Source organism: Aquarana catesbeiana, linkage group LG03 (genome assembly GCF_042186555.1).
Source record: "Aquarana catesbeiana isolate 2022-GZ linkage group LG03, ASM4218655v1, whole genome shotgun sequence".
Taxonomy (NCBI): Eukaryota; Metazoa; Chordata; class Amphibia; order Anura; family Ranidae; genus Aquarana; species Aquarana catesbeiana.
Window position 1 is genome coordinate 167,274,770 of NC_133326.1, and position 14,799 is coordinate 167,289,568.

The 14,799-nt window shown below is 42.7% G+C and overlaps 1 protein-coding gene across 3 annotated transcripts in view; it reads right to left on the bottom strand.

Moving 5' to 3' along the window:
* Positions 1 to 745: 745 nt before the first annotated feature.
* UPF2 (UPF2 regulator of nonsense mediated mRNA decay) overlaps positions 746 to 14,799 on the bottom strand; it is a 122,796-nt gene continuing 108,742 nt past the window's right edge. For all 3 annotated transcript variants that reach the window (XM_073619493.1, XM_073619494.1, XM_073619492.1), the window contains exons 21-22: positions 3,632 to 3,752; positions 746 to 1,900 (exon numbers count right to left, since the gene is read on the bottom strand). In XM_073619493.1, coding sequence (XP_073475594.1) covers positions 1,891 to 1,900; positions 3,632 to 3,752 — 131 coding nt within the window. In that variant the 3' untranslated portion in view covers positions 746 to 1,890. The remainder of the gene's footprint in view (positions 1,901 to 3,631; positions 3,753 to 14,799) is intronic.

Consider the following 14,799-nt stretch of genomic DNA (forward strand, 5'->3'; position numbering starts at 1 on the left):
GAGTTTGTTTATTAAAAGTCAACAGCTACACTTTTTGTAGCTGCTGACTTTTAATAAACGTACAAACGAGTGGAACTCCGCTTTAACAACTTGCCAGCCGGCCACAGTACATATACTGCGGCCAGTCGGCTCTATTGCGTGAAACGACATACCTGTATGTACTTTCCTGCAATAGGCAGCAGGGGCATGCATGCGCTGATTGGCCAGAGGGGCAGCCAATCGCTCCCGAAGTTGCCAAAAGTAGTGTAGGAACTACTTTTAAAAATCGACTTTGGTGCCGCACCGTTTGGGACAGTGCCGTTGATGGCAACAGGCTGCGATTTGACATGTCAGATCGCCGATGTGAACGGGGGCTTAGTGTTGTCTTCCCTTACACTCATACCTTTATCTGAGCAACCAATCAGGCCCTCTGTCTTATTGAGAGCTTGGCCAACAAGAAAAAGAATTAAAAAAAAAAAATGAATAGCAAAAATAGGTTAATCATAAAAGCGCAGCTAAGAAAACATTCTTCTAAGACACTAGCAAAAATCTTGGTACATGTTGGCAATAGCAGGGGTTATCCTGGGCTGCCCTACATTTTTTTTTTTTTCTGCGCCAGTGGTCCAAAATCCACCTGTAGGCAGCAGTATTTCCCAACGTTACTAAGTTCCTATGTCTCTTAATAGAAGAGAAAGAAATCACGATTCAAATATAAAATAGGTTGAGAATCACAATAAAGTTTGGTGAAAAAGTGAATATGAACAAATACAATTTACAACACTTTATTAAAGCGCTGGCAAAAGGTTTCTTGAGCTGGTGAAGATCGTGCAGCATTATTGTTGAAAATGCAACTTTATAGGTCTGTTTTATTTCAACTTTCCAACATGCAGAAATATGCCAAAAAAACAAAACAAAAACAAAAAACAAACAAACAAAACAAAAAACAAAAAAGGACAGCTATACATGTGTTCTGTGGTATTGGTAGTATATTTACAGTATTGGGGGGGGGGAAGAAAAAATTGCGCTAATAAACTAAGAGGAACAGAAAAGCAACATTTATTCACCATTCAACAAAAAGAAAAAGGGTTTTTACCTCCACACGTAATATTTATACACACAATTTATACAGTCTGCTGTATTTCTTGCGTTCTTCGCGTGTCCTGTGGCATATGTAGCCAGCTGTGCTTAAACACACTTCAGGTGATTTTTCTTTCTGCTGCTATCCGTATGGGAGACAACTGTATCCTACTTTATTTACTAAAGAAAAAAAAAAACTGCAATTTGAGCCGGATTTTACCTCAAGAAGGCTAAAGCTCTGCAACAATGGTTTTTACCTGGTATTATAACAAAATTCTAAATGCAAACTAAAGAAAAATGAATTGTAAACAAAAAGGTATTTTTTTTTTTTGTGTTTTTTTCCTTTTTTGTTTCCTTACACCAATCTGAAAGGTTTTCCACTTTATTTCCTCTGTGCGTTGGGTCAGCTGCCATTGAAGCTTTTATCTTCTACCAACCAGAGGAAGTATATGGTTTGCATTAAAGTCTCCCACTTTGCAAAACTTAAAGTTTGCAATCTGTCTGCTAAAAATGAAACTCTTCCTATTTAGAACTGAACTGCTTGCTACATAAAGTCTTCTGTCTCCCTGCTGCTCTTCCAGTGTAAGGCCGCTGTGATGCCTTATCAGCAAGTAGTGCTCACTTCGAGTGTGTGTCTGTTGAGAAGAAGCTTCCAGCCTGGACACATCAGACAGAAGCAGAGGCTGCTGTTTCTACACCTCCTGGCTCCCAGCACTGTCCTGAACTCTCCTCTGAACATGCTGCGATGTGCTGCTGATCTCACACAATATCTGTAGGACTCCACTAGCCATGTTGTCAGGTAGAAGGCCCAATGGAATGGCGCTAGTTACCGAATCAACGTCTCCTGTTTAATAGGAGGGAACAAAAAAAATAAAATAAAATTTTTTATGTTAAAATCCCACCTGAATGTTAACCAAGGAAAAAATTGTAGCAGGCATATATACTCTGCATGGAAGGCTCTGAATCCAGATCAAATAATAAAACACAATGTGGATACTCTGCACACTTAGAAATAAAAGTAGAGTTTATAATCCTTACAGTTTTTATAGTCCCTAGTAATACTGGGGCATCCATATTTAAAACAATTCATATCATACTTACCATGTATCGTGCTGTCACCACTGCCTCTTAAGAGCCCTTTCACACTGCCAGCGCCCGGGGGTGTCGGCGGTAAAGCGCTGCTAGTTTTAGCGGTGCTTTTAACCCCCATTAGTGGCCGAAAAAAGGGTTAATAGCGTCCGCAAAGCGCCGCTGCGCTTTGGCGGCGCTGCCCATTGATTTCAATGGGCAGGGGCGCTTTAGGAGTGGTGTATACACCGCTCCTAAAGCGCCTCAAAGAAGCTGCTTGCATGACTTTTTTTGACATCCTGCCAGCGCAGCGCCCCAGTGTGAAAGCACACGGGCTTTGACACTGGGATTGCAGATGAGGCTTTTTTCAGGTGCTTTACAGGCGCTATTTTTAGTGCGAAAATGCCCGAAGAATGCCTCCAGTGTGAAAGGGGTCTAAAGGACACGTTTAACCACCACCAGGAGCACGGTTATCCTGGGTAGATGGGTCATATAACCCTAAGGGCCAACGCAGCAACGCAATCTGTCCACTGGACACGGCGGAAGACAAGAGTGTTGTACCAGGCCGGCTCTGGTGCCATGTGATCGCTGTGACCAATCACATCATTAACCACTTCCATACCGCAGGCCCTTATAGGACGTCCTCAGCTAAAGGCATCATCAAGATATCGTTTTTTTTTGGAGCCGGCGATTCTGAGCACAATAAGAATGATCATAGCGGCTGTTCAGCCGCTTGATCATTCTTAGCGATGATGGGACCAGCCATTATGTCTGATCACCACCACACAAGTCATATGATGTTACTGTACTGCTATGAAAGTATGAAAAAAAAAAACCCCACACACATTGTATTTAATTTCTTCATTTTCCAAAAAATTGTGACAAAGAAATTATAACGTCAAAAAACTCACTATGCCTCTTACTAAAATACATTGGACAAATCTACTTTCTAAAAAGGTTCAGTTAATGTATTTAGAGGGCTAGAGATGGATGTGAGCTGAAACTACAAGTTTGTCCTTTTAAAGTAACTGTCACTTTAAGTATCCCTTAAGATAATATACTTGCCTTTCTAGTTCTCTCAATGCCTGTGTCACTATAGGATGTGTAAACAGGCAGGAGGAACTACAACATGTGGTGAGAAAGCAGGCATTTAACCTAGGCAGAAAGGTTGAAAATCTGCAGCGGCCAGTGAGAAGAAAAGCAGCAGTTTTTTTACAGGATTTCCACTGTGTATAAATGATCTTGTGTTGACAAGGTCACCATTTCCCTTCACTGTTGTCTTCCTTTCCACTCATACCTGAACAATCGATCAGGCCCTCTGTCTTATCCAGAGTTACAGTACACTAATAGAAGCAGAAAGGTAGGACATCAGCTAGTATGATATAGATTGAGTAAGCACCATTCTAGAATTAAGCAGACATAAAAAAAAAAAAAAACCCAAGCTGATATCATGACTAAGAAAAGCACATCAACTGACAAACGTTCATTCATTCATGTGTCCACTCACCTGCCGCCAGTCTTGAAGATGAGATCTGCATTTGGTGCCCCTTTTGGATGCTGGTACCGAGGCCGACGCTCCCTGTTAGTATTCGCTGGAGCTGGACGCTGAGCCAGAGATTGCAGCATTTCTGCATAAAACCAAAAACATTACTCTTTTATACTGTATGTGTTTACTTCTTTTACAAGATGAAGAAACTTTTTGTACTGTGGTAATGGCAACTCTGAATTTTTACGGCACTAAAACACATCCACACGTATTCAAATAAATTCATAATGTTGTTCTTAAATAAAAACAAATTTTAAAAGCTACGCAATTTTACCTACTGTAAAAACAAAACAAAAAAAAAAAAAAAAAACCACAGAAATTACTTAAATTTAATGAAGTTCATATAATTATATTCGAAACATACCTGTACCTAGATCTTCCTTGCATGCAATGGGTTACAATGAAAACAAAAAAAAATCTAATACTGTGTCCAGCTACAATGGTGCCACATCATCTACAGTGCCTTGCAAAAGTATTCACCCCCCCCCCCCCCCCCCCCCCCTTGGCATTTTTCGTGTTTTGTTGCCTTACAACCTGGAATTAACATGGATTGTTTGAGGATTTGCATCATTTAATTTACAGAACATGCCCACAACTTTGAAGAAGCTGTGAAGCAAACAACAAATAGGACAAAATAGCAGAAAAAGTCAATGTGCATAACTATTCAGCCCCTAAGGTCAATACTTTGTAGAGCCACTTTTTGCGGCTATCACAGCTCCGAGTCACTTTGGATAAGTCTCTATGAGCTTGCCACATCTTACCACTGGGATTTTTGCCCATTCCTCCTTGCAAAACTGCTCCAGGGCCTTAAAGTTGGATGGTTTGCACTAGTGAACAGCAATCTTTAAGCCTGACCACAGATTTTCTATTGGATTGAGGTCTGGGCTTTGCCTAGGCCATTCCAACACATTTACATGTTTCCCCTTAAACCACTCAAATGTTGCTTTAGCAGTGTGTTTTGGGTCATTGTTCTGCTGGAAGGTGAACCTCCGTCCTAGCCTCAAATCATACGCAGAGTGGTACAGGTTTTGCTCAAGAATATCCCTGTATTTAGCACCATCCATCTTTCCCTCAACTCTGACCAGTTTCCCAGTCCCTACTGAAAAACATCCCCACAGTATGATGCTGCCACCACCATGTTTAACTGTGGGGATGGTGTTCTTTGGGTGATGTGATGTGTTGGGTTTGCGCCAGACAGCATTTTCTTTGATGTCCAAAAAGTTAAACCGTAGTCTCATCAGACCAGAGCACCTTCCTCCATACATTTTGGGAGTCTCCCACATGCCTTTTTGCCATTTTGTTTTTTGCTGAAAGTAATGGCTTTCTTCTGGCCACTCTGCCATAAAGCCCAACTCTATGGAGTGTACGGCCTATTGTCGTCCTATGTACAGATACTCCAGTCTCTGCTGTGGAACTCTGCAGCTCCTCCAGGATTACCTTAGGTCTCTGTGCTGCCTCTCTGATTAATGCCCTCCTTGCCCAGTTCGTAAGTTTTGGTGTGCGGCCGTCTCTTGGCAGGTTTGCTGTTGTGCCATGTTCTTTCCATTTGGTTATGATAGATTTGATGGTGCTCCTAGGGATCATCAAAAATTTGGATATTTTTTTTATAACCTAACCCTGACTTGTACTTCTCAACAACATTGTCCCTTACTTGTCTGGAGAGTTCCTTGGTCTTCATGCCAGTGTTTGGTTAATGGTGTCTCTTGCTTAGGTGTTGCAGCCTCTGGGGCCTTTCAAAAAGATGGGAATATGTAATGACAGATCATGTGACACTTAGATTGCACACATGTGGACATTTCACTAATTATGTGACTTCTGAAGGTAACTGATTGCACCAGAGCTTTTTATTGGCTTCATAACAAAGGGGGTGAATACATACGCACATTCAAATTATCTGTTTTTTAGTTCTGAAAAATAGTTTTATGGAAATATTTTTCTAATTTTACTTCACCAACTTAGACTATTGTGTTCTGATCCATCACATATAATTCAGATTAAAAAAAAAACATTGAACTAAAGGCTGTAATGTAACAAAAATAGGTAAAAAGCCAAGGGGGTGAATACTTTTGGCACTATATAACCACAACTATTCTGAAGAAACCTCCCTAACATATAGGTAAATACTCAATGGTTGCTCTGAACAATGAAACATTTGTGTATATTATGCAGACAATAGTTCCTCATTCTTCTAATGTGGTTATGTGTTGCTAAACTGTTCCAGCCGAAGAAGTAAAACAAGGTATAAGAGAATCTACTGGCAGAAGTACATTGAGGATTAAGTGAATTGCCCTATGTACCTTGTAAAACATCTGTCAACAACAGTCTATCAGAGAACATGGTCCTTGTTTATTGAGTAGAATCAAACATTTTAGCTTACCTTCCCAGAAAAAGATAAAAGCAACAATTATTAAATGGACTTAATTTTTTATGTTCAGAGCAGCTATTCAGCTTTTTTTTTTTTTTACAGTTGACCTAACATGAAAAAGAACAAGTATGCTTTTAGGCACGTATGCACAGTTTTCATGGATTTTACGCAATACAGATCAAATACAACAACTTTTTGACATACTCTGAATACTCAGACAACTATTGTCTAATAGAACAATTGTAATCAATTTGTAAACCGTATTCAGAGGCAGCCATATTTAAATATTCACAGTGTACAGAGAGATTAATCTCCATGTTTAATGCTGTCCCTCCTGCCTGTTATTTCAGGTTCCACCAGCTGCGGTCTTTGGTCAATGGTTAGCTGCCTCCACCTAGGCAGCCAATTAACGCTGCTACATCACACAATACTGCAATGAATAAAAGCGAAGCAAAAAAAGAGGAACAGCAGCTGAATTGATTCAGATAGAACCAGCACTGGCTTAGAGATCAGGGGAATTTGACCTGCCCATAAATTCTATACAGTTGTGCTCATAAGTTTACATACCCTGGCAGAATGTATGATTTCTTGGCCATTTTTCAGAGAATATGAAGGATAAACACAAACATTTCTTTCACTCGTGGTTAGTGTTTGGCTTAAGCCATTTATTATCAATCAACTGTGTTTACTCTTTAAATCATGACAACAAAAACTACCCAAATGACCCTGATCAAAAGTTCACATACCCGGGTGGTTTTGGCCTGATAGCATGCACACAAGTTGAAACAAAGGGTTTTGACTGGCTATTAAAGATAACCATCACCTGTGATGTGTTTCCTTGTAATTAATGTGTGTGTGTATATAAAAGGTTTCTGGACTCCTGACAGACCCTTGCATCTTTAATCCAGTGCTGCACTGACGTTTCTGGATTCTGAGTCATGGGGAAAGCAAAAGAATTGTCAAAGGATCTGCAGGAAAAGGTAGTTGAACTGTATAAAACAGGAAAGGGCTATAAAAAGATATAATTGAGAATGCCAATCAGCAGTGTTCAAACTCTAATCAAGAAGTGGAAAATGAGGGGTTCTGTAGAAACCAAACCACGGTCAGGTAGACCAACTAAAATTTCAGCCACAACTGCCAGGAAAATTGCAAATAAAATAGCAAATAACATCAGGTGAAATACAGGACTTAATAAAAACCATGTGGTGTGGCTGTTTCGAGATGCACAATAAGGAGGCACTTGAAGAAAGATGGGCTGCATGGTCGAGGCGCCAGAAGAAAGCTATTACTACGCAAAGGCCACAAAGTATCCCGCTTACAATATGCCAAACAGCACAGAGACAAGCCTCAAGCCTTCTGGAACAAAGTCATTTGGAGTGATGAGACCAAAATTGAGCTTTTTGGCCACAACCATAAATGCTACATTTGGAGAGGATTCAACAAGGCCTATGATGAAAGGTACAGAGGTGGATCGCTGATGTTTTGGGGATGTGTGAGCTACAAAAGGCACAGGAAATTTGGTCAAAATTGATGGCAAGATGAACGCAGCATGTTAGCAAAAAATACTAGAGGAACATTTGCATTCATCAGCCAGGAAGCTGTGTATGGGACGTACTTGGACATTCCAACATGACAATGAGCCAAAACACAAGGCCAAGTTGACCTGTCATGGGCTACAGCAGTATAAAGTGAAGGTTCTGGAGTGGCCATGTCAGTCTCGTGACCTCAATATCATTGAGCCACTCTGAGAAGATCTCAAACGTGCAGTTCATGCAAGACAGACCAAGAATTTACAGGAACTGGAGGCTTTTTGTCAAGAGGAATGGACAGCTTTACCATCTGAGAAGATAAAGAGCCTCATCCACAAATACCACAAAAGACTTCAAGCTGTCATTGATGTTAAAGGAAGCAATACAAGTATTAAGAACTGGGGTATGTAAACTTTTGATCATCGTCATTTGGGTAGTTTGTTGCCATTATGATTTAAAAAAAAAAAAAAAAGTAGAGACACTGTTGATTGTTAATAAATGGCTTCAGACAAACACTAACCATGAGTGAAAGAAAAGTTTTTGGGCTATCAATATTCTCTGAAAAATGCCCAAGAAATCAAATTCTGCCAGGGTATGTAAACTTATGAGCACAACTGTATATTGGAGTACAGTACATCTGTGGTCATCAACCCTGTCCTCAGGGCCCACTGACAGGCCAGGTTTGCAAGACAACTTGGGCCCTGAGGACAGGGTTGATGACCACTGCAGTAGAGGACACAGGCATGTTATTCATATACCATGGGTTATAGGCTTGTACTTTTAGGTGATGGGACACTGGCAAGCTATTAAAGACACACTCCACTGGGGCTCCTCCCCTATAACAAAACCCTGTGAGTAATCAGTTTTGTAGCAAGCAATGCAGAGTAACAAGCAGAGTTTAGGGAGGGAATGATGCCTGTGTTCTGTACTGTATTCCAAAATACTTGTTTGAAGGAAGGAATACAAGACTTGTTTGAAGGAAGGCCAAAATTAGAGGCACAGGGCAACCTCCAGAACAGAAATGACTGCACTGACACCAGGCAAAGTAAGATTTCTACAATGATAATACAGCTTCCTGGAAGTGGCCTTCTTTGCTTTCAACAATGTAACAGTCGGAGACTCAGAAATCCATCTAGCCTTTAAGACCTGAGTTTTAACAGCCATCCTGTTAAAGCCAGACACTGAAGCAGGGTTGGATAAAGACCCTTCAGATAGACCTGGCCTGTTGGGAAGAGGCCAGTGAGTGTCTGTTAGAAGTCTAAGTAGGTCTGCGTACCAGGCTCTTCTGTGTCAGTTCGATGCCAGTACAATAACTGGGGGTTATTTACTATAACCGGGGTGTGCAATCTCCAGTGCAACTCTGCATAGAAACCAATCGGCTTCCAGGTTTTATAGTCAAAGCTTAACTAAACAAGCTAAAGTTAGAACCTGATTGGCTACCATGCAAAGCTGCAACAGATTCTAAATGCACCAATTTTAGTAAATCTACCCCACGGCCTTCCTCTCCTCTGCTCAATTTTGTGCAACAGGTGAGGAACATTGCTTAGTGGAGGGAAGGCATAGATTAGTCTGAACTGAGACTAGAGACTGAGACAGGTGGATTCATGTTTAATATCTGGACAATTCATGTTTAATATCTGGACATTTTTTGTGCTCTGTATAATTTCAATGACATTACCCTAGTGTTATTTTCCTCATCCCTGGATTATACTATATATTTTTTGGTTTTTGTTTTAGCGCTGCACCTATTTTATCCTTCAGCTCTCGGCTGCTGCCTCCGCCATCCCTGGTGAGGGAATAAGGAAGTGAAGCCCTGTGGCTTCACTTCCTGGTACCCTACTGCGTATGCGCGAGTCGCGCTGCGCGTCCTTTCAGGTCTCAGGTCACAGAATACAGCAGGGGAGGACGGGGTAGGCGGCGGAAGTGGCGTAGGTCATCGCAATTGGGGAAGATGCCAGAGGTGAGGGAGAGATTGACGATGTGGGTTAGAGAGTGTAGGATGGGGTCAGAGGGCGACCGTAGCATTTGAGAGGGAATAGGGTCCAGGGGACAGGTGGTTAGGTGGGTGATAGAAAGGAGTTTAGCAATTTCATCTGTAGTAGCAGATTTGAATAGGGGGAGTGTCAGTTATACCTGTTGACATGGGGTCTTAGCTAGGGGAGATACCTGTAGAGTGGAGATTTCATCACGGATTGTATCAATCTTGTTTTTGAAGTGATTAGCGATCTCCTGGGCAGTGAGTAAGTCAGTGGGTGGAGGCGGTGGAGGACAAAGTAGAGAGTTGAAGGTAGAGAAGAGTTTACGGGGACTGGATGAAAAGGTGTTAATAAGAGTTGTAAAATAGGTTTGCTTGGCAGTGTGGAGGGCAGATTTGTATTGGTTGAAGTCTTTGAGAGACTTAGTCTTGTGCCACAGACGCTCAAGAGCGCGACTACATTTTCTGAGACTGAGACTTCACAAGTGCCAGGACGCTGACAATGAAAACACACAGCAGAGTGAATGCGAGCAGTGGAGCATGCGCAGTAGCCGCGGATGACGTCACGGAGCGTGACGTTGTGACGTCATCCGCGGCTACTGCGCATGCTCCACTGCTCGCATTCACTCTGCTGTGTGTTTTCATTGTCAGCGTCCTGGCACTTGTGAAGTGCCTGCTATGTAAGTGTGTTTTCATATTCTTTCAATTAAGTATGCTATACGGAGAGCACTATGTCTGTCCCCTTTTTGTTTATATGAATCACGCTGACCCCCTGCTACGTGGTTATCTGGAGGAGTCCCTTGCCATTGGACCATACCTTCACTTTGTTGATCCCTATGGGAATGCTCGCTTGACTCTTCTTTGAAGGGTCCTGGTTATCAGGTGAGAGGCCATTCGGTTTATGGTGAAGGGTCCTTCTATCAGTCACACATCATTGCTGTGAAAATCATGTTTGCCTGGTGGATTCATGTTTAATATCTGGACAATTCATGTTTAATATCTGGACATTTTTTGTGCTCTGTATAATTTCAATGACATTACCCTAATGTTATTTTCCTCATCCCTGGATTATACTATATATTTTTTGGTTTTTGTTTTAGCGCTGCACCTATTTTATTTATTTGTTTAGAGGGATTTGATCGTTTGACCCTGGTGTTCAGCTGCTTTTAAGTTTTGTCATACATGCGCTGATACATTTTTTATATAGAGAGCTGAAGGATGGATCGGCTTCGGCTGCCGACACCGCGGGCTCCCTGGACAGGTAAGTGTCCATATATTAAAAGTCAGCAGCTGCAGTATTTGTAGCTGCTGGCTTTTAATATTTTTTTTTCAGCAAACCTCCGCTTTAACAACCTACGCCCTATCTCCTTGCTCCCCTTTTCCTCTAAACTACTTGAGCGCCTGGTTTACAACCAACTGAGTGACCACCTCATTAAAAACAACCTTCTTGATCCCCTTCAATCTGGATTTCGCCCTCAACACTCCACAGAAACTGCTCTTTTAAAACTCACAAAATGACCTACTAACTGCAAAAACCAACGGACACTATTCTGTACTTCTACTTCTGTATCTTTCAGCTGCCTTTGACACGGTTGACCACCCCCTCCTCCTCCCTCAAAAAACTTTACTCCCTCGGTCTCCGTGACTGTGCTCTTCAGTGGCTCTCATCCTACCTATCCCAACGCACATTCAGTGTCACTTACAATTCTACTTTCTCCACTCCTCTTCCCTTATCTGTTGGGGTCCCCCAAGGTTCTGTTCTTGGACCTCTTATTTTCAATCTACACCTCTTCCCTGGGTCAGCCTCTCATGGCTTTCAATATCATTTCTATGCTGACGACACACAAATCTATCTCTCCACCCCTCAACTCACTCCATCAGTCTCCTCACGCATCACTGACTTACTAACCGACATCTGTATGGATGTCACACCACTTCCTCAAACTCAACTTGTCCAAAACCAAGCTTATAATATTTCCTCCCCCCACGTGCCTCTTCCCCGGACTTCTCTGTCAAGAGCAATGGCAAAACCATCCACCCGTCACCACATGTCAGGGTGCTAGGTGTTATCCTGGACTCTGAACTCTCCTTTCGGCCCCACATCTTCCAAAGCTTGCCGCCTCAACCTCCGCAACATCTCTAAACTACGTCCCTTTCTAACCAATGAAACCACAAAGCTCCTGATTCACTCCCTGGTTATCTCTCGCCTCGACTACTGCAACTCCCTCCTCACTGGCTTACCTTTAAATAGACTATCCCCCTTCAGTCCATCATGAATGATGCTGCCAGACTCATCCACCTTACAAACCGCTCAGTGTCTGCTACCCCTCTCTGCCAATCCCTCCACTGGCTACCACTCACCCAACGAATTAAATTCAAAATACTAACAATAAGTTACAAAGCCATCCACAACTCTTCCCCAGCTACATCACTAGCCTAGTCTCAAAATACCAACCTAATCGCCATCTCCGTTCCTCCCAAGACCTTCTGCTCTCTAGCTCCCTCATCACCTCCTCCCATATCCACCTCCAGGACTTCTCCCGAGCCTCGCCCATCCTCTGGAATTCGCTACCCCAATCTGTCAGACTGTCTCCAAGTGTATCCACCTTTAGGCGATCCCTGAAAACTTTCCTCTTCAGAGAAGCCTATCCTGCCTCCATCTAACAACTGTACTATTTTCTCCATTAGGTCATCCCCCACAGCTATTACCCTCTTGTATAACTTGACCTTCCCTCCTAGATTATAAGCGCTAACGAGCAGGGCCCTCTGATTCCTCCTGTATTGAATTGTATTGTACTTGTATTGTCTGCCCTAATGTTGTAAAGCGCTGCGTAAACTGTCGGCGCTATATAAATCCTGTATAATAATAATAATAATAATAATAATAATAATAATAATAATAATAATAATAGAGATTAACTAGAGCATTTGAGACCAGAGCTAGAGAACCCCTGGGTTCTGGCTACAAACAGAGGTAGGTTTGTTGTATCTGGAGACAAGGACATCCACATCTGGAGTTCCCCATTTTTGGTAAGTCAGGATGAACATATCTGGATATTGGTAGAAATGGTGGGCAGTGAATTTCTGACTATGATAGAATTTGGTTTGTTTTCCTCAAGGCAGCCAGGCTCCTCGTGTCGCCTTGATGGTTGATATATACCATTGAGGTGGCATTATCTGACTGCACCTAAATTGGGTTTTCCTTTAGAAGAGGGGTCCAGTGTTGGAGGGCATCCTGACAACCCTGAGCTCCAAGAAGAAGATTCTTTGAACTGTCAAAGATCGAAAGACATGCATCTGTTGTAAGATTTTTCCAAATGAAGGGAAGGAAAGATTTTACCACTGTTTGAAGTGGTGAGCCACCAGGATAATGAAGTTCTTGTTTGAATGGATCGGAGCATGGGTAGATCCAGGGCAAATCTCGCTGTAGGATTTTTCTTGGATCTCAGTTGTCCAAGAAGCAAAAGGGTAGGAAGAAAGGGTCTACAGGCAAAAGGTTAAGAAGAAATATCCGAGTACCTTATAAGGGCTCCATGAAGAAGTGGCATAAAATGTTTGCGACCAGTAGTGTGAGTTAACATAATTATCCAACCGAGACAGAGCGGTTGAATTTCTCAGTGACAAGTTTGAAAATTTTGCACTGCGAAGTGAATATACTCCTGACACAACCCATTTCACATAGTAACGGTCAGAGATACAGGCCCTGACCCCGTCTTAAAGGTTCAATGCAGGCCTGTATATAAAGTCTAGGCTTTAGGGATATAAAGTCTAAAAGGGGTCTTTAGGGACTGGGTTCCGTAGCAATGGACCACAGCCCTGAAACCTGTATAGCACCCTCTGGCTAATTGAACACACTTCACCAAGTGCCAAGGTGAGCAACCCCACACGGTTCAGTGCCTGAACAAACATTACAGGCCGCCCCCCGCACAGCGTGGGGTCAGGTTAAGGCTCCTAATGTTTTAGCAAGGTTGCACCGATTCAGATACACTAGTTCTGATTAGGCATTAGCAGACATGCCTAATCAGAACTAGTGCATTGGGAAGAAGAAAGAAGAAGAAGGAAGAAGAAAAAAAGAAGAAAGAAGAAACAAAAATATACAACTTGGAGGCAAAACCACCCTTGTTGGCAATCACAGAGGTCAGACGTTTCTTGTAGTTGGCCACCAGGTTTGCACACATCTCAGGAGGGATTTTGTCCCACTCCTCTTTGTAGATTCTCTTCCAAGTCATTAGGGTTTTGAGGTTAATGTTAGGCAACTTGAGCCTTCAGCTCCCTCCACATATTTTCTATGGGAGGTCTGGAGACTAGCTAGGCCACTCCGGGACCTTCATGTGCTTCATCTTGAGCCACTCCTTTGTTGCCTTGGCCATGTGTTTTGGGTTATTGTCATGCTGGAAGATCCACCCACGACCCATTTTCAATGCCCTGGCTGAGGAAAGGAGGTTCTCACCCATGATTTGATGGTACAAGGCCCCGTCCATCATCCCTTTGATGCGGTGAAGTTGTCCTGCCCCCTTAGCAGAAAAACACCCCCAAAGCATAATGTTTCCACCTCTATGTTTGACGGTGGGGATGGTGTTCTTGGGGTCATAGGCAGCATTCCTCCTCCAAACATGGCGAGTTGAGTTGATGCCAAAGAGCTTTAATTTGGTCTCATCTGACCACAACACTTTCACCCAGTTCTCCTCTGAATCATTTAGATGTTAATTAGCAAACTTTAGATGGGCCTGTACATGTGGTCTGAGCAGGGGGACCTTGCGGGCACTGCAGGATTTCAGTCCTTCACGGCGTAATGTGTTACCAATTGTTTTCTTGGTGACTATGGTCGCAGCTGCCTTGAGATCATTGACAAGATTTTCCTGTGTAGTTCTGTAGATTCCTCACCATTCTCATGATCATTGAAACGCCATAAAGTGAGAACTTCCACGGAGCCCCAGACAAAGGGAAATTGCAGTTATTTTGTGTGTTTCTTCCGTTCACACCAACTGTTGCACCAAATAATCGCACCATCTGTTGTCACCCTCTCACCAAACTGCTTGGCAATGGTCTTGTAGTCCATTCCAGCCTTGTGTAGGTCTACAATCTTGACCCTGACATGCTTGGACAGCTCTTTGGTCTTGGCCATGGTGTAGAGATTGGAATTGGATCGACTGATTGCTACTGTGGACAGGTGTCTTTTATACAGGTAACAAGCTGGGATTAGGAGCACTCCCTTTAAGAGATCTCAGCTCGTTACCTGTATAGAAGACACCCGGGAGCC